The 20,659-nt window shown below is 44.5% G+C and overlaps 1 protein-coding gene across 3 annotated transcripts in view; it reads right to left on the bottom strand.

Annotated features, from left to right (window-relative positions):
• Positions 1–204: 204 nt before the first annotated feature.
• Positions 205–20,659, bottom strand: part of LOC126087884 (kinesin-like protein KIF25) — a 44,592-nt gene continuing 24,137 nt past the window's right edge. The window contains exons 1-7 of one of the 3 annotated variants that reach the window (XM_049905752.1): positions 20,520–20,654; positions 20,374–20,439; positions 18,158–18,280; positions 14,950–15,088; positions 13,147–13,250; positions 8,124–8,212; positions 205–4,946 (exon numbers count right to left, since the gene is read on the bottom strand). In XM_049905752.1, the coding sequence (XP_049761709.1) occupies positions 4,886–4,946; positions 8,124–8,212; positions 13,147–13,250; positions 14,950–15,088; positions 18,158–18,271 (507 nt within the window). In that variant the 5' untranslated portion in view covers positions 18,272–18,280; positions 20,374–20,439; positions 20,520–20,654 and the 3' untranslated portion in view covers positions 205–4,885. Of the gene's footprint in view, positions 4,947–8,123; positions 8,213–13,146; positions 13,251–14,949; positions 15,089–18,157; positions 18,281–20,373; positions 20,440–20,519; positions 20,655–20,659 lie in introns of those variants that run through there. The other 2 variants (XM_049905735.1, XM_049905742.1) reach the window with 2 other exon arrangements.

The raw sequence follows: 20,659 nt of genomic DNA, 5'->3' as shown, positions 1-20,659 counted from the left end.
TATCCAATACAAACTCAGACTCTCTTTAGACATCTGGAAATGAAAACATAATGTGGGCTCCAAGGGTTACAATGTCACAGAACCGATCTCTTGCTTTTTCAGCAGATTTAATGATAGGGAGTCCTTCAATAAACAGATCTATTAAATTAAAAAAAATTTTTTTTTATTCTACTGACCTTTTAAACATAACACAAAATGCCCCCATCAAGAGAAATTTTGTCTTATTTTGATGAGTAAGATCTGAAAAGAAGCTAAAACCTCTGACTTGAAGATTCAGTGGAATTTTGACAGGACCTGGAGAGGGGTGTCAGAGAATGACTAATAATGGCATTAATGAGCCTTCACCACGTGGCGGCTTCAGGCTCAGTGTGCGCTTTCTCACTCACCACTCCTGAAGGTGGATCGTCACGCCCACAGAACGTGGATGGTGTGGAAAAGCCAACTACTCAACCTCGAGCACCCGGAGTCTCCCTCCTCCTAACAATGAGGGATTAATTTATCTCCTTTTGCTTGACTCAGTCATAATGGTGCTTAAGGAGACACCAAGTGATATTAAAAAAAAGTTAAAAGCAAGGAATTTTTAAAGTGCTTGTCTCCAAAGACTCCATCAGAGGGATGTTGAAAGACAGAAATAACAATCCCCTCAGCCTCTCCGTAAAATATTAAACCAGCAGTCCATGAACTAAAGCCACCTAAGAGACTTGCTAAAATTCACGATGTGTAAACACCGTAAGACTGATTCAGATAACAGGTGTTAGGGGTTGATGTCAATCTCCCAGGAAGACATGTTTAAATCCTAACCCTTGAGCCTGTGAACATGATCTTGTTTGGAAACAGGGTCTCTGAAGATGTTATCACTAAAGATAAAGTCATAATGGAGTAGGCTGGGTCCTGATCCAATCTGAGTGGTGTCCTTATACAAGAAAAAAGACACAGAGACACACAGAAGGAAGACGCCACGTAAAGCAGGAGGCAGAGACGGGAGTGATGTGGCCACAAGCCCAGGAACACCTGAGGCCACCAGAAGCTGAGAGCGACAAGGAAGGATTTTCCCATGAGCTTTCAGAGAGAGCATGGCCCTGCTGACATCCTGAACTGGGACTTCTGGTCTCCAGAGCTGAGAGAGAACACATTTCTGTTGTTTTAAGCCACTGAGTTTGTGGGACTGTTTTATGGCAGCCGCAGGTACCTTGCCTTTACAGAGAAGCTGCTTGTTAGTGCCCTGACTCTGCCATTCCTGTCGATGTCATGCCTTTAATTTAATTTTAATGTCAAACATGATTCCGGAGTCAAACCACAGGTACGGTCCCAGACGTCTCACTTCCGTAACTGTCTCCTTCATCCTATTCGTCCTCTGAAGGTAACCGCTGCCATGAGAGTTTACCTTCTCCTTCCACTGCTTTTCTTTTTTGTGTCTATACACACACACATATAAACCCTGGTGGCACAGTCGTTAAGAGTTCAGCTGGTAACCAAAAGGTCGGCAGTTCAAACCCACCAGGTGCTCCTTGGAAACTCTACGGGGTAGTTCTACTCTGTCCCGCAGGGTCGGTGTGAGTTGGAACCGACTAGACAGCGATGGGTTTGGTTTATACGCACACACACACATATGTTAAGAGAGAGAGGTAGAAGGAGATAGTCAGGCGATTTCCGTCAGTTCAGCGTAAACTCACAGCGACCGCACATGTATCCGAGTGGAGCTACACTCCACAGGGTTTCCAATGGCAGATCTTTCGGAAGCGGATCACCAGGCCTTTCTCCTGAGGCACCTCTGGGTGCACGCAACCCTCTAGCCTTTCAGTCAGCAGCTAACTGCACTAGCCATCTGCACTGCCAGAACTCCGTATGTATACACATGTCCCATTCCCATCCCATTGCCATCAAGTCCATTGCAACTCACAGCAGCCCTGTAGGACAGAGAAGAACTGCCCCACAGGGTTTAAAGGCTGTAAATCTTTATGGAAGCAGAATGCCACATCTTTGTCACATGGAATCGCTGGTGGGTTCAAACCAGTGACCTTTTGGTTAGCAGCTGAGCACTTAACCACTGTACCACCAGGTTATATATACAGGGAGTCCCCAACTTACAACATATTCAAATTATGATGAACACTTACAACCAACTTGCTGTTGTTAGGTATACATCTTGCTGTTGTTAGGGGATGTCGAGTTGGTTCCGACTCACAGTGACTCTATGCACAACAGAACGAAACCCTGCCCGGTCCTGCGCCATGCTCACGAACTTTGCTATGCTTGAGACCATCGTTGCAGCCACTATGCCAATCCACCTCTCCCAGGGTCTTCCTCTCTTTTGCTGACCCTCTACTTTGCCAAGCATGATGTCCTTCTCCAGGGACTGATCCCTCCTGACAACATGTCCAAAGTCTGTGAGACGCAGTCTCACCACCTTATCGTTAGTAATATGTACTACATACAGTGTTAAATTATATCTGTAAATTTATATGTAATGTTTCCAACCCCCAAAGACAAATAAAGATCACTGATAAAGAAATTGACAAAAAAAAGGCATTAATAATGAAAAATAAAAAATGAGGTATCTGACTTATGTCAGAAAAGAACTCTGTCCTAAGTTGGAAACTACCTGCAGACACACACATGTGTACACATGTTGTTGTTGTTGTCAGGTGCCGCCGAGTCGGTTCCAACTCAGAGTGACCCCATGCACCACAGAACGAAACACTGCCCGGTCCTGCGCCACCCTTACAATCCTTGTTATGCTTAACCCTCTTGTTGCAGCTACCGTGTCAATCCACCTCGCTGAGGGTCTTCCTCTTTTTCACTGACCCTCTACTTTACCAAGTATGATGTCCTTCTCCAGGGACTGATCCCTCCTGACAACATGTCCAAAGTATGTAAGATGCAATCTTGCCATTCTTGCTTCTACAGAGCATTCTGGTTGTACTTTTTCTAAAACAGATTTGTTCCTTCTTTTGGCAGTCCATGGTATATTCAAAATTCTTCGCCAACACCACAATTCAAAGGCATCAATTCTTCTTTGGTCTTCCTTATTCAATGTCCAGCTTTCACATGCATATGATGTGATTGAAAATACCATGGCTTGGGTCAGGCGCACCTTAGTCTTCAAGATGACATCTTTGCTTTTCAACACTTGAGAGAGGTCTTTTGCAGATTTACCCAATGCAATGCATGTTTTGATTTCTTGACTGCTGCTTCCATGGCTGTTGATTGTGGATCCAAGTAAAATAAAATCCTTGACAACTTCAATCTTTTCTCCATTTATCATGATGTTGCTCATTGGTCCAGTTGTGAGGATTTTTGTTTTCTTTATGTTGAAGTTCAATCCATACTGAAGACTGTGGTCTTTGATCTTCATTAGTAAGTGCTTCAAGTCCTCTTCACTTTCAGCAAGCAAGGTTGTGTCATCTGCATAACACAGGTTGTTAATGAGTCTTCCTCCAATCCTGATGCCCCATTCGTCTTCATATAGTCCATCTTCTTGGATTATTTGTTCAGCATACAGATTGAATAGGTATGGTGAAAGAATACAACCCTGACGCACTCCTTTCCTGATTTTAAACCAATCAGTATCCCCTTGTTCTGTCTGAACAACTGCCTCTTGATCTATGGAAAGGTTCCTCATGAGCACAATTAAGTGTTCTGGAATTCCCATTCTTCGCACTGTTATCCATAATTTGTTACGGTCCACACAGTGGAATGCCTTTTCATAGTCAGTAAAACACAGGTAAACATTCTTCTGGTATTCTCTGCTTTCAGCCAGGATTCATCTGACATCAGCAATGATATCCCTGGTTCTACGTCCTCTTCTGAAACCGGCCTGAATTTCTGGCAGTTCCCTGTCAATATACTGCTGCAGCCACTTTTGAATACACATACACATTTATTATTCGTTTGTTTCTACCCCTTCAGTGAAGTGCAAGCCAAAACACACTGAAATACTCTATTTTATCCATCAAATTTAACAAAGATCTTTTAAAAATCATAATAATACACAGTTTGAGATATGGTTTGGGAAAATGTTGGAGGTACATTGGTACAACTTTTGTGGAGGATAACATATATCAAAATACTCAAAAATAAATTCTTTCACCTAGAAATTTAAGTTGTATTAGTTTCTGTGGAACTCTTAGACATCTGAGTCTAAATTTGTCGGTGGGGACGTTAACTGTTGCATTGCTTAAATTAGCTAATAACTTAAAACTAAATATTGAAGGAGGGGCTGATACAATGTGCGGATTTAGTGGCAGGACAGCCAGTGACAGTTACACTTTGGAGGTGGAATGGCGTGTAAAATGCTGACCGTGGAGGACGAACAGCACTTCGCAGCAGGACCAACAGAAATCTCACTCTGCCAAATATTATATACATGTTGACAGGGCAGAGCCGAGAAGGCACAGAATGTAAACTTGGGTGGGAGGGTACTACGGGATGTGTATTTTCCCTTGGTCTGTTTTTACATGTATTTTTTAATTCTACTTATACATATACAAATAGAATACATATACTAATTTTGCTATTAAAAACCAACAGATATCATGCAAGTACTTCCTGAGAACACACTCAGCCTCTCTGTTCTCCTGATTTAGGACCGCCCACTCACACACGTACTGACCAGTTCCTGGGGCTGGAAACTGGTGAAGTGAAGACACTCTCCTCACAGGGGTCTGCACCGCGGGGGCTAGCTTCACAGATGGAGAGTGAATCTAAGGCTTTATTAATATCATGTCACAGGAGGATTCAAGACACAAAAACAGTCTTTGTTAACTAAGAGAGAATAAATAAAGAAGGACATTAGTTTGTATTTATGGGACCCCTGAGGTAGTATCAGTGGTGGAAGTAACTGTGGAGTATAGCGAACCGTCAGGTAGAAAGCTTCTCTCCAGGTTCAATTTGTTAGGGAACTACTCACATCATCAAGCGCGTGTACCACCTTTCCAGAGAGAGGGCTGAGGAAAAGAACATTCAAAACATACATTAGGACGCAATTTCCTAATATCCAAACTCTTAAAAAAACGCTTAGCTTTCCTATATCATCATTTCGTTTTTATTTTCTGGGCCTCTCCACTATCCCTTGGCTCCCCTTAGCCTTTTAATCAATTTCCTACTCCTTCTCTGTTCCCCAACTGCTTTGTCTTGCAGCCATGTCTCCATTTTTTTTTTTTTTTTTTTTTTGCCCTTTCCCAAAAGATCCACCCACTGTCTTTCTTGGTCTTCTCCCTTCTTTTATTCTTTTTTCTTAATTTCCTATTTTCATCCTCCTTCTCCTTTTATTTTCTCTTGAGTTCTTTCTCCTACACCTCTGCTTTTCAGTTCATATTCTCATACCCCCCTCCTCCCCACCCCCGTGTGCTCTGGAACCCTGGTGGCACAGTGGTTAAGAGCTCTGCTGCTAATCAAAAGGTCAGCAGTTCAAATCCACCAGCTGCTCCTTGGAACCCTATGGGGCAGTTCTACTCTGTCCTCCAGGGTTGCTATGAGTTGGAATCGACTCAATGGCAACTGGTTTTATGTGTGTTGTATGGAATTGAGTCAGCTATGTTTCAGTAATCTATACTTAAATACGTCTTAACATTTATAGTAATGGTTGAGGACTGTGGAGCTATAGAGGAAAAATAATAAAGGTCTAATGCCTTCAAGGACTTTAGTATCTGAAAGCAATCATGATTCCAAAAAAATGCAAGATGTTTTAAAACAAAAATTTAGAGTTTGAACAATATAAGAGCATCAACAAAAGTTTATAAAGCCTCTTATGAACTTTTAAGAAGCTGAATAGGCTAGAACTTTCTATGATGATGGAAATTTCTTTAACTAAACTCGCCAATATGGCAGCCACTAGCTACATCAGGACATGAAGTGTGGCTACTGTAACTGAGAAACGAAATGTTTAATTTTATTTAATTTTCATTCATTTAAATTCAGGAGTCCCTGGGTGGTGCATACAGTTAAACATTTGATTAACAGCTGACAGGTTAGTGATTCACACCCACCTAGAGGCGCCTTGGAAGGCGGCCTTGAAAACCCTATGGAGCAGTTCTACACTGCACACCTGGGTTCCCCAGGAGTCAGAGCTGACTTGATGGCAACTAACAACTGGAATTTAAATTTACACAGCCACATGTAGCTGGTGGCAACCATACTGGACAACACGTGACCAGATAAAAAATGTGACAACAGTAATCTGTAAATGCCATTAAAAAAGCACGTTTGTGAAATGTGTTATGTTTTAGGTCTACTAACTGCTATATTGGAGCCCTGGTGGCGCAGTGGTTAAGAGCTCAGCTGCTAACCAAAGGGTCAGCAGCTTGAATCCTCCAGCCACTCCTTGAAAACCCCATGGGGAAGTTCTACTCTGTCCTATAGGGTCACTATGAGTCCGAATCAGCGTGACCCTAATGGTTTTTTTGTTTTGTTTTGTTTTAACTGCTGTATTACTTTGGGTCCTAGGCGTACTCTTACTTGAGGTCCTTTCACAAATGGAAAATGGCTTCCAGTCAAGAAAGTACACTGAGTACTGTAGTTGTGGGGGGCCATCAAGTCAGTTTTCTACTCACAGGGACTCTGTACAACAGAGTAGAACTGCACCCACCTGCCATAGGGTTTTCTAGGCCATAATCTTTACAGAAGCAGATTGCCAGGTCTTTCTCCCTCAGAGGCGCTACAGCTAGCAAGATAAAAGCCTTAAAGCTTTGAAGAGAAAAAAATTTCAGTTGCCATCAGAAAGAGACAAATTGTTTTGTTCCCACAGAAGGCCCACTGAGGGCTTTCTAATGACCTCCTAAAGTCCAAGGCTGATGGGTACAGCATGAACCTGAATGGAGTGGACCACCAGGGCAAGAGAAGGGGTGGCCCTTCTGACCAGAAATGGCATGGCTGGGAGGGGCATGTAGCCCTTGCTACCACCTAGCAATGAGACTGACACAGTGGAAGCGGGGGGGGGGGCGGGGATGGGCAGGGAAGTAGGGGTCATGGAGAGGTGGGAGGCCTAGAATTGGAACTGGTGTGGCACGAATTGGGGGAGGTATTCCCTGGGGGCTTTTATTCTGGGGAAGGAATTAAAAGTCATATTGAGTACACTGTGATTTTCAAGGAGACATTAAATGGATGTCAGATACTTTTGCAGTACTTGTTAACACCCCCCCCAAAAAACCAAACCCCATTGCTGTTGAGTTGATTCTGACTCATAGAGCCCCTATAGGACAGAGTAGAACTGCCCCACAGGGTTTCCACAGAGCGCCTAGTGGATCTGAACTGCCTGCCGACCTTTTGGTTAGCAGCAGAGCCCTTGACTACTGTGCCACCAGGGCTCCCTCACTACTCATTACCACCCACAAAACCTTCTCTATGTCAGGGGAATCAGCTGAGTCAACAGTTAACGGCTTCCTGCTTCTCCGTGTGAGTCTCTGGCAGACAAAATTGTGTGCCTGCCTTGATGTGGAGGTGCTAAGCAAGAAGACCTGAGACAGGACTGGCGGGTGGATGAAGGGCAAACCCCAAAGAATACAGTGTCTACCAGATAGAACGATCACTGTGAGGCACGCTCCCAGGTCAGCTCACAGCCCTTGACAGCAGGCAGCTCCATAGATAGAGAGCTTTCCCAGAGCGGAGGCATGCACTGTGGGACCAGGGTGGGAATGGGGCCATGGCTACCGCTTCTCCTCTGCCCACTACCTACAAATGCACGGCCCCAGTCCTCTGCAAGGGTCTGTGCTCATGCAGATGTTGGGGAGCAGGCGAGGAGGGTTTGTGGGGTGCGCAGTTGGCACACAACCGTACAACTCTACAAAGGAAGGCGGTATGAAACACTGAGAATACATTCATGCCAAGTAACGGAGACAGGCTGAGACTGGGCTCCCAGAAGGTACGGTTTCAGCTCTAGATACCTTGGTCATGTCAACCCTGAAGTATATAACTCCCCAGGTCTTAGAGCAAGCTCTTAAATGAAATAATTAGAGGACGTCTTCAAATATTCATCAAGGACAAGAAGTACAATAGTAAGCAATGCATCTGAACATGGGTTGCAAAAAAGGTCTAATCTATTTGTTAATCCACATGTTGGCCTGGCTAATTCATAAACCTACTAACACACACACACACACACACACACACACACACACACACAATACCTGTTCTGTAAAGCCGGATCATCAAACTCATGATCAAAAGGCAACAAGGGGCGGATTCGACAGTGAACTCTGATGTTTCCTTTCAGCTCCTGTGACAGTGAAGACCGTTTAGCTGTCAACGCAGGGTAAGACGGAGCTGCTGGGCCTTCCCAGGAGAATTTACCCTGAGTCCCACCTACCCTAAGTGTGGACATCAGGTCTCCTTCCCACATCCCATCGTTTCAAAAACCACTGTGCAGTAGTGAGGGGTCAGCATTATTGCAAGCTTTTTTTACTCACACTTAACAAATTTGTTCACTTGGCAAATGATTATCACTGGGTATTAAGAAAAATACCTGTTAATGGCATCCAGGGCTAATTCTTTTAGGTACTTTAGGTGGAATTTCTGACAATTCAGGATCTTTGTTCATTTTCCTGACCCTGCCTCCCATCAAAGTTCATCTAAACAATGGCAAGATGTGATATTGTCAAGAGGAGAACAAGGTATAAGAATCAATTACACTGCTGTAAGAAGATTTCAAGGTCTATCCAGAAGTATAGTACAACGCTGTCAGTGATAGGGTGATATCCACACACCTACAAGGAAGACCGGTGACTACAACTATTATTCAAATTTACACACTGCCATGGATTGGATTGTGTCTCCCAAAAAACATGAGTCAACTTCATTAGGCCATGACTGAGTATATCCCACCTGAATCTGGAGACCACCTGAAGAATAGTTTTGATGCGTTGAACACTAATGACCAAAGACCAGATGAGTTATGGAATGACATCAAAGACATCATACAACTGTTATTCAAATTTACACACTGTCTTGGATTGGATCGTGTCCCCAAAAAATATGTGTCAACTTGGTTAGGCCACGATTCCCAGTATTGTGTGGTTGTCCTCCATTTTGTGATTGTAATTTTATGTTGAAAGGATTAGGGTAGGATTGTAACATCACCCTTACTCAGGTCACCTCTCTGATCCAGTGTAAAGGGAGTTTCCCTGGGGTGTGGCCTGCACCACCTTTTATCTCTCGAGAGATAAAAGGAAAGGGAATTGAGCAGAGAGTTGGGGACTTCATACTACCAAGAAAGTAGTGCTGGGAGCAGAATGCATCCTTTGGACTCAGAGTCCCTGCTCCTAGCCCAGGGGAAGATTGATGAGAAGGCCAACAGACAGAGAAAGCCTTCCCCTGGAGCTGATGCCCTGAATTTGGACTTTTAGCCTAATTTACTGTGAAGAAATAAATTTCTCTTTGTTAAAGCCATGCGCTTGTTGTGTTTCTGTTATAGCAGCACTTGATAACTAAGCTAGAACTTGGTACTGAGAGTGGGGTACTGCTGTAACTGCTACCTAAAATGTGGAAGCATTTTTGAAACTATGAAAGGATAGAGAATCAGCAGCAGGAGAGGAACAGCAGCAGCAGAGAACCTGCAGCGGCAGAACCAGGAGGCCAGGCAGCACTGGAGCTGACCCATGGAGTCAGAGAGCTGAGTGCCTGTGTGCAGGAAGCTTCCTGGTGGGGTGGGGTGCCTTCAGGCACTTATCGGTGGAGCTAGGCTTGCTGAACCACGGAGCAAGACAGCTGAGTACCTGTGTACAAGAAAGAGGCTTCCTGGTGGAGTGGGGTGCCTCCAAACATTTATTGGTAGAGCTACAGAGCTGTGGAACACTTGCACCAGCAGGGCAAATGTGGGCCTGAGGCCCAAGGAGCCGAGAGGCCAAGAGACCAGGAAATAGAAGCTGAAGAGACAAGGAACACCAGAAGCCAAGCTGCCTCAGTCTCAAAAGGTATGGCCAAGACCTCTGGGGTTTCAAGGGTGGAGCCATGGCCTCTGGTGTTTTAAGGGTAGAATTGCCACTCAGATGGACAGAATGGTGTGCCTAAAGCCAAGGGAGCAGAGTTGCTGTCCCAGTGGGCGTGGAAGACAGAGCTGAAGCCCAGGGCCAAGGGGCCACCACTCAGAATCTGGATAGTGTGGCCAATACCTAGAGGCTGGAAGGTAGGGTTATTGTATAAATTGTCTCAGAGAACAGGGGATTATTTTCAAAGTCCTGAGAGCTAATGTAAAGCATTCTGCTGATTTCCTTGGTGCCTGTTATCCCTTCTTTTCCTCCAGTTTCTCCCATTTGTAATGGAAATGTCTAGCTTGTGCCTGTTCTGCCACTGTCCCATTGGAAGCAGATAACTTGTATTCTAGATTTCACAGATGAAGAGGAATTTTTGGATTTTGGACTTGGAGTTAAGACTTTTGATATGATATGATGATAAGATGGGGTGAATGTGTTTCACATGTGGCAAGGGCATGAATTTTTGGGGGCCAAAAAGTAGAATGTCATGGATTGGATCGTGTTCCCCCAAAATACATGTCAACTTGGTTAGGCCATGATTCTTCGTATAGTGTGGCTGTCCTCCATTTGAGGTTGTAATTTTAAGTTAAAGAGGATTAGGGTGGTATTTCAACACCCTTACCAAGGTCACATCCCATGTAAAGGGAGTTTCCCTGAGGTATGGCCTGCACCACCTTTTATCTCTCAAGAGATAAAAAGGAAATGGAAGCAAGCAGAGAGTGGGGGACTTCATATCACTAAGAAAGCAGTGCCAAGAGCAGAGAGTTTCCTTCGGACCCAGGGAGGCTGCGTGGAGAAGCTCCTAGTCTGAGGGAAGATTGATGAGAAGGCGAATAGAGAAAAAGCCTTCCCCCGGAGCTGACACCCTGAATTTGGACTTTTAGCCTACTTTACTGTGAAGAAATAAATTTCTCTTTGTTAAAGCCATCCACTTGTGCTATTTCTGTTACAGCAGCACTAGATAATTAAGATACACACCAACCACTAATGCCAAAGATGAAGAAATTGAAGATTTTTACCAACTTCTGCAGTCTAAAATTGTTCAAACATGCAATCAGGATGCATTGATAGTTACTGGAACTGGAATGTTAAGATTAGAAACAAGGAAAAAGGAGCAGTAGTTGGAAAACATGGCCTGGTGAGAGAAACAATGCTGGAGACCCCGTGGTAGAATTTTGCAAGACCAACAACCTATTCATTGGAAATACTTTTTTTCAACACCATAAATGGTGACTGTACATGTGGACCTCACCAGATGAAAATCACAGGAATCAAATTGACTACATTTGTGGAAAGAGACGATGGAAAAGCTCAATATTATCAGTCAGAACAAGGTCAGGGGCCAACTGTGGAACAGACTACCAATTGCTCATATGCAAGTTCTTTTGAAGCTGAAGAAAATTAAAACAAGTCCATGACAGAGTACGACCTTGAGTATATCCAACCTGAATTTAGAGACCATCTCAAGAGTAGATTTGACGCATCGAACACTAGTGACCAAACACCAGACGAGTTGTGGGATGACATCAAGAACGTCATACATAAAGAAAGCAAAAGGTCATTAAAAAGACAGGAAAGAAAGGAAACACCAAAATGGATGTCAGAAAAGACTCTGAAACTTCCTCTTGATCACAGAGTAGGTAAAGCAAATGGAAGAAATAATGAAGTAAAAGAGCAGAGCAAAAAATTTCAAAAGGGCAGCTCAAGAAGACAAAGTAAAGTATTACAATGAAAATGCAAAGACCTGGAGTTAGAAAACCAAAAGGGAAGAACATGCTGGGCATTTCTGCCAGAAGAATGAACAAATCTGTCTTGGAAGAAATACAGCCTGAATGCTCCCTAGAAGCCAAGATGGCAAGACTTCCTCTCATGTACTTTGGACATGTTATCAGGAGGGACCTGTCCCTGGAGAAGGACATCATGCTTGGTAAATCACAGGGAGAAAGGAGATGACCCTTAAAGAGATGGACAGACACAGTGGCTGCATAACAACAATTGTGAGGATGGTGCAGGACCAGGCAGTGTTTCATTCTGTTGTACATAGTGTCGCTATGAGTTAGAAGTGAACTGACGGCACCTAACTGAAATAGCAGCAATCATTACAGGAACTGATTGCCAGGCTGGTGTGTTCGAACCACTGACCTTTTCGTTAGCAGCCAAGTGCTTGACCACTTGGACACCAGGGTGGCTGCACCACTCATCAATGCCTTGCTTTTTCTTTTTAGCCTCCAGAATGGATTAGATGCTACTGTGAGGGTTAAATGAGGACGTGTGTGATGTGCAGTGAACACCAACTAAAGTCACTCTTGTGTCCATGTGATGAATGCCAGCTACGAGTCTAGACGTGTTTAAGTCAGAATGACGTTCAGACAGGTCTAAACACCAGCAGAACTTTGCAGCACAGGGAAGGAGAGAATCTTCCCAGGAAAGTAGGCTTCTGGGGCTTTGGGTAAGTGGGATTCAGAGGGACTGGCCAAAGTACAACACGTGAAGAGCAATGCTCATAGAAGCAGGGCTCATCAGATATATCCTCAACTTGGGCAACTAATGATGGTCAGTAGAAGCCTGCGTCTTCACCTTAGGCTTCCTGGGTCTCAGGTCCCGGGCTCTGGGACTCTCCAAAGGGCCTGAGGACAGCTGCTGAGAGGCACTGGGGGCAGGAGCACAGCCTTCACTCCTGGGGGTCCAACAGGCCTCTCCGACTCTGCAGGGCTACTGCCCACTGTCTCCGCTCACCCTCAGGGCCTGTTTCTTTCCTCACACTGCTCCCAACAGTGGGCCGGCCCAGGTTACAGTGACAGCTGCTGGCTCTGCCACGTGCCCCCATGGCTCCAGCCTGCTCTGCCCTGCTGCCCATAGGACATGACAGCCCTTCTCATGTGCTCCTGCCTCCTGGAGCTCCTGGACACCATACTCAGACCTTGCCATCCCGCTGGAAGCCCTCCAATGGCCCCTATTACCTTCTGGGTGAAGCCGCCTCCCAGCCCCGGTGACCAGGCCCTGCCCCCACATCTTCTCTTGGACACACTGGCCTCCCTGCTGTTCCTTAACCCCAGGGCCTGCCACAGCTTTCACATCTGAGGTCAGACATCACTTTACTCTTTGGAGAGGTCCCTCCTGACCACCTCTTTCCGAACCCTCAAACCAGAACACCAACAAGCAAATAATAAGGGGTGCTCACCACCAGACTGTTGTGAAGCGCTCTTCTCGTCTGCTTTTCAAGGAGATATCGTGTGCTTACTTCCTGCAAGGACTGTTCTAGATGAGCTGCTCTGGACTGGCAGGCTGGAAGAGCGATTTCACCCAGAGTGAGAAGGGAGGAGACCCTGTAGCAAGCATTTTCCAGGATGCTACGTGTAGGAGAGATAACAGAAAGACAAGGAAGCCAGCCAGGCAGGTCCTCGGGCCTGCGCCTTCGCTGTCTGGTATTTTAGTGCTGGGTGCTACAATAAGCAAGCAGAGGATTCATGGGGTCTTACAGGTAGAAATTAATCCGTCTAGTGAATCTTGTCAGATAACTCCTGTGGAGACCACGCAGGCTGGGAGGGCTTGACTTCCGGCCCCACGGATCACACGGAGCCTGGTCAGACAGGGAAGGTAATGCCCACATGGCACTGGGGATGTGGGGCTGCACTGAGCTGGTGCACATGAAGCATGGGGGGCCGTGGGGCTGGCCAGCCTGCTTTCCTGACCACCGGGGACAGGTCAGCCACCCTCAGGGGGCCACACGACACACAGGTGTGGCTCCTTAACACATAGCCAGTAGAGCTGCTTCTTGGCTGGATTCCAAGAACAGCACCACAGTTAACCACTAGATCTTCATGTACTTCAACATTTTCCTAGGGACAAAACCATAGCTGTTGTCCCTGCTTCCCCAATGACGGTTCTAGGAAATGTCTTGCCTCCTCAAAGCCTAGGGACACTGTCATAAAATAACTGATTGTTCCTTTTCCTGAAGCAAACAGCTTGTCAAACTACACACACACACAAACACACACGCATGCCACACAAACGCACATGTGTGCACAAATGCACATGTACATGCAAACACGCATGCATGCCACACACACGTACACACACATGCATGTGACACACACATACGTGCCACAAACATAAGCACGTGTGCACAGACACACACGTGCATGCACGCACACACACAGCAGTCATCCCAGCTACGGCCCTTTGAGGAGTTATCTAGCCTCTTGCACTGAGCAGCCCATCATGAGATCCAAGGCTACTCTGGTTATTAAAGATAAAACATCTGCTCATCTAATCGAAAACCAGTCTAATTTTAAATGTTTTCACACATATATTTTGGAATAACAGCAAATGAGTACCTTCCTGTGCTCCCATATTTATGGTGTTGACATTATCCAGCATTAGATTAAAGCAGTAAGGATGGGATGAATTTACATCGAGCTATTATGTGAAGACTTTAGAAAACATTACACAGGTGTGAGCTACAGCCGTTTCCTCCCTGGGTCTTAAGCACAGTTTTTAAGACAATGCATTCGTTGTTTTTAAGACAATGCATTCGTTGTTTTTAAGACAATGCATTCGTTGTGGCTAAACAGCAAGCAAACTGCTGTGGGATTATTAGAAATGAACACATAGGACTAAAAGCAATGCCCTGGGTATGAGGGGCCCGGACCCTAAGTCCAGCCAGAGATGACCATCTAGACGGAGGCAGGGCGCTTAGGTCACCAAGCTCAAGAAGGAAACCTTGCATGCGGGCATGGGCGCAGGCTGAGGTGGGTAGCAATGGCTGCAAACAGTAGGCACTTAGTGAATGCCGGGGAGAGGCAGGACATTGACTGGTGAGACATGCATGCCTCCTGCACCATCTCTGCCAGCCCTCCCAATCAGACACCAGCTTGAATTCAAAACTTGGACTCCAGGCAGTCATCAGTCTCAGCAACACTGTGAGGTTGCTCTGAGGAGCAGCCTTGCTGGGTCTCGGGTCCCCACCCCCAGCCCCACTCACCCTGCAGGGCCTTGCTGCACAGCTGCGTGCTATGCGCTGCAGTCACTATCTCAGAAACCCAGTCCTGGAACTGCGCCTGGAAGTCCCTCACCAGCACCAGAGAGGAAGAACGAAGCTCCCTGACCTCTTTCTTAAGTTTCTGTAGAACAAGGTCACACAGTTAATATAATTTTTTATATTATTATTAATTATAATACACTTTATAGTAATTACTTATGTAAGTTTCTATAAAATAAGAGCACAGTTCTGGTGAGGTGATGCATCACCTGGCAAAAAGAAATTGACCTTTGGCCCTGGCTCCTGAGAGCCAGACCACGCCTGAGGCTAAGAGTGGGGACTGACTAGACCAAGAGTAAGCCCCTGGCCTGACACGGGCTAAGGCTACGATGTACTCTATTTTGGCCATGTGGGGCCCTGCGGCCTGAGGCTCAGAGAAGCTTCCTGGTTTGTGTCCATGCACGGGAGAAGGTAGCACATCCCTCCTCAAGGCACAGAAGCTTTTCAGACCTCACCCTATGTGTCTCTTCATTTGTATCCTTTATGGGTATAATAAATCTGTAGCCATTAAGTACGGTGTACTCGGTGAGATTCTGTGAGTCGTTCCAGTGAACTATTGAGCTCACAGAGACAGTGAGAGCAGGCAGGGGCTGGTAACTCCCTGTCTGACAGTCTGAAAGAAGGTGTCCATCTAACTCGTGAGCGTTGACCCAGCTCTGGGTGGTTAGTGTCAGAGTAATGCTACATGGGCAGCTGGTGTGAAAGCTGTCCTTCAAACTTGTGAGCACTGACCCAGCTCTGGGTAGCTAGTGTCGGAGAGCTTTGTGAGTGGCTGGCAATGAAGATGAAGAAGTGGCAAGGTAAGGACTGGATCCATGTCTACGCTTTGGGGACTGCATTCATGCAGATCCTGACATGCAGTGTGCAATGAAGGTGGGATATGCCCATTGTGCTCCTTGTTTAGTGCAGTCCCACAATTAATATATTATTACAATATGTTCTATGAAATAAAAACAGTCATGCAGATAATACAGTTTATTATATTATCACTAATCACAATATACTTCATAATAGCCAGTTACATAAGTTTCTATAAAATAAGACCATAGTCTCACAATTAATACAATCATACATTAACTCATTATTAACTAATCTATTTAAAGCAGAGGTTCTTAATCACAGACACATGTTAATATCAGCACCTGTGAAATATTTTTATAATATACAAGCCCAGGCCCACTTCCAGAATTTATGATTCCATATCTGGGATTGGTACTTTAAAAAGCCGCATGGGTGGCTTTATGTATTTTATATATTTAAAGTATGAAAAAAAAAAGTATGTAAGAAATAGAAAATGAAACGTTTCACCAATTTCCATAGGAGACACGACACATTGCATATTGGAAAAAAGCCAGACGTAGGAAATGTTCCCGTGTCTGTTGTTTACTTCCTTATGCTTTTGGCACAAACGTGTAATCTCTATGTCGCCCTTTTCTTTAAATGGGGAACAAAGCTCTAATCTGTTATCCAGACCTACCTTCTGGAAATTTCATTATTGCCAGCACAGGATGAAAAAAAATTAGGCCAGTGAAAACCATCTTCTATATAAATGTATGTAATAAAATTCCAGGTACAGTAAATATGCAAGTTTTCAGAGAACCTGGGGAGCAGTGCAACTGGTAAGTAACATCCTGTATGTAATGTCCTCTTTTTCCCCTGAGATGATTTCAAGGTTTTACTGTATGCAGATAGGATAGGGGCACAGAGTGAAAGACCTGGAGAACGACAGCTTCAAGTTTAACACAGAAATCATAAAATCTCAACTGACCTTAAGTAGATGTTCCTTGTTTCCTCAGTTAAGTGGTTTTCTTTCTACAAAACTTCCATATATTTGATAAAATAACAAAACTAAATTGTGTTAAAGGGTTTTTGCTACATGTATGCAGATAAAGTTAAAAGCATTATTCAAAGATGAAATAATTTTACTCAATTTGGAGAGAATAAAAAAATCAATTCTGTATAAATCTGGGTGCCCTGGTGGTGCAGTGGTTAAGTGCTCGGCTGCTAACCAAAAGGTTGGCGGTATGAACTCCTGCTCTGTGGGAGAAAGATGGGGCAGTTTGCGTCCATAAAGATTACAGCCTTAGAAACCCTATGGGGCAGTTCTACTGTGTCCTATAGCGTCACTATGAGTTGGAATTGACTCGACAGCAGCAAGCTTGGTTTTTGGTTTATATAAATCCATTCTAGATAAACTAAAGTAGTTCATGCAAAAAAAAAAGAAAGCTCTAAGTTGGACTAACAAAGAGAGGAGATTAATCCTGTTCACAGATGTCGTTTTTATTGTTACAGTATGATCTTTTCCCCTAATTTTTACCCTAGTGACGTGGTTTATAACACAAGGTAAAACAATGTTCTTAATCAAGGGTATGAAAATATCCTCCACAACCGCAGCTTGGAGGGTTGCCAAATGACTGATATGGAATAACAACTCTTCCAACTTAAATTAGTCGAATCTAAAAGATGCCTTTCTCATTTCGTGGCATGTGTTAGCTCTGACGTGCATAAAACCAGTTTCTACCACTTAACTTTAAAATAAAAGCGAGAACAGCCTTCACTTATAAAACTGACCTACCAGCATTTAAGTGGCTTTTCTGCGACTATGTCAAACAGGCCCCTCAGGCCATCTGCACTCAAGACCCCAGAAGACGACCTTTCTGACGTTCAGTCTTTCTTTTAGGAAGTACAGTGAACCTGTGAAAGCCAGAACTCAACAGGACTGCCTTGTTTTTCGAGGTCTTACAAGTTTTCCACCTTTGATAGGGTGCAGTCTTACCACTTTTCTGTTGCTCAGTTTAGTGGGAAACACTGGAGTTTTCCTTCCCTGATAGGTTTCCACCTTACACGGGTTCTGGCTTTCCCTGGTTTCACTGTATTAGAAAGCAGAACTCTCAAGTGAATACCATCTACAATTGATTATGAAAATAGTAATAATTTTATAATCTTTAAAAAGACTAAATCAGTAAACTTGAAGGGGAAAACTTGAGGCACTTGGCTCCCTTAAATTAAGGCTTCTTTTCATTTCCTAAGAGTGGATCTACTTTGACAGGCACAACTTGCACAATTCCACCAGAAAATAATCACTATGAGTTTTGAAACTAAGAGTTGATTAAGGAAGAGAAAGTCGTGGTTTCGGGCTGGATTCCCATACCTGGATGGTGTGGTAAAGCTGGACTGAGGCTGCGTGCATCCCCCTCTGCAAACACTGCTGCTTGGTGCACAGGGCGGACACCCGCGCGGCCTCATCGCATCTTTTTCTAACCATCTCTTGGTACTGTTGTGTAGAGAGGGAGAGAGAGAGGTCATTCAGTTGTAAACCCTCGACTACGGAGCAGATGCATCCTGAGGGGAATGCTAACCGGCTGTCCGCTTTGTGAATGCAGCAGTAGACACACAAGGGCAGCCCCTACCTGGCCCTCATGAGCTTGCACCACAGTGGGGCTCATTCCCTGGGGGGGCTGCAGGTGTGATGGGCTATACAAGGGACGGGACAGGTGGGGGAGGGCTCTGCGGGGAAGAGCCTGAGGCATTGGCAGGTGACAGCGTAAGGCAAGAATGGGCAGGAAGATCAAAGCGATGTGTACACAAGCCAAGAACGCCAAGAAGCCCAGCCGTCACCAGAAGTTGGGAGAGAGCATGGAACAGGTTTTTCCACAGAGATTCCTTCTTTCTCAGAAGGAACTGACCCTTCCCACGCCTTGATTTTCGACTTCTGGTCTCCAGAGCTGTGAGAGAATTAATTTCTGTTGTTTTAAGATGCCAAATTTGTGGCAATTTGCTATCACAGCTTTAGGAAACTAAAACAGGTAGTAAATGATGAGAGTCAGAAGCGGGAAAGCCAGATGACCCTGACGGAATCAAAAAACAGGAGAGGAGGGTGTGAGTCTGTGATTTCAGGTGTGGGCCAAGCAGCTGATGGCCTGGGAATAACCACTAGTGTGCTCAGAGGCTCCAGGAAGTGTTGAGCTCAAGAATGAGCAAATAATAAACTAATATCCACTTAACTTATGCTGTATGAAGGTTCCTAAATGAATCTGTAAATTCAGTGAATTTGTTTTTCCAATGGAACTTGACAGTAACAGGCGGAGAAGTTTAAAAATGCTGCATCCTAGATTTGATTCTGCTGTGAGATACTAAGGAGAATTCTGAAAGGATAATAGTTTAAACACAAGAGATTCAAAAGAGCTATTTAATGGTGGTGTACGAGTTTCCCATTGCCTCTGTAACGAATTAGCACAAAGTTGGTTGCTTAAAACAATAGTGATTTATTCTCACAGTTCTAGAGGCCTGAGGTCTGAAATCAAGTTGTGGCACAGCAGTGCTCCAGGGAACTCTAGGGGAGGGTCCTTCCTCTTCTCATTCAGCTTCTGGGGGCTCCAGAGGTCCTCCGAACTCCTTGGTTTGTGGCTGTATCACTCCAATGTCTGCCTCTGTCTTCGCATGGCTGTTTTGTGTGTATGTGTGTGTGTATTCTCCCCCTGCCTTCCTCTTATAAAGACACTTGTGATGGCATTTAAGGCCCAGCCAGGTAAACCAAGATCATGAATTTAATCCCATCTTCAAAGACTCTTTTTTCCAAATAAGGTAAAATTTACATGTTAAGAGCCACAGCTTCTAACCTAAAGGTCAGCAGTTTGAATCCATCACCCGCTCCTTGGAAACCCTATGGGGCAGTTCTACTCTGTCCTATAGGGTCACTATAAGTCAGAATTGACTTGATAGCAATGGGTTTGGTTTGGTTTTTGGTTAGGGATTAGTACGTGGATATCTTTTGGGGGGTCATTTTCAGCCTACCACAGGAGGCAGTATCAAATCGTATAAGAATAAAATGAATCCATATCCACCTAATGTGTTTTCCTTTCCTTTTCAATTTTAAGAGCTGCAGAAAAAGTTCGGCAGGGTTGTTTTTGCAGGGACCTTCTTATTGGTGGGGTAGACAGATGATACAGGTAGTTCCACAAACTCTTAGTGGTTCATCCCAGCATGACAAGGTTGGTAAACAGTCCAGAAAAGTCACTGCCTACAACTGAGGAAAGGAGATGGACTAATTTCAAAGGGGCTCGAGGAATCTTTTGGGGTGGTGGTAGTGTTTCACAGCTGGGTAGTAGTGATGGTTGGGCAATTCCAGATTTAGAGAGCATTTAAAGTGGGTGAATTTCATGACACATAAGTTATACCTCAATAAAATTCTGGGCATCACTTTAATTTATTGCTCATTAAATTCTTGTGAGTACAGAGATAAACAGGAATTTAGAACTAAAACTTGTTCCAGTATAAGAAGATACTTTAAACATCAAGAGTCATAGCACCTCATTAGATGCAAAAATTTTTTAAAAAGTTTATAAGGTGAGTTATAAAAAGTGTTACCTCTGCCAATTTCAGATGAAGAATAGCATTTTCTGCTTCCAGTTCAACTATTCTTTCTTCTTTAACCTACGACCAAGGATCCAGAAAGGAAACATTGTCGACAGCACTTACTCGGGTAGTCCCCAAGTAAAAGAAATGATATTCACCAACGGTGGTTTCCATCCTCAGGACAAAGAGCACAAGGAAGGATTCAAGTGCCTGCCGTGGGTAAATAACGATATGGAAGCCTCAGTCATCAGGTGTGGAAAAATATACAACTGGACAATTGAAGGATGGGGTGTGAGGA

This window comes from Elephas maximus, chromosome 1, assembly GCF_024166365.1.
Source record: "Elephas maximus indicus isolate mEleMax1 chromosome 1, mEleMax1 primary haplotype, whole genome shotgun sequence".
Lineage (NCBI taxonomy): Eukaryota > Metazoa > Chordata > Mammalia > Proboscidea > Elephantidae > Elephas > Elephas maximus.
The sequence above is the reverse complement of the archived record's forward strand: the minus strand, read 5'-3'. Positions and strand labels throughout refer to the sequence as shown.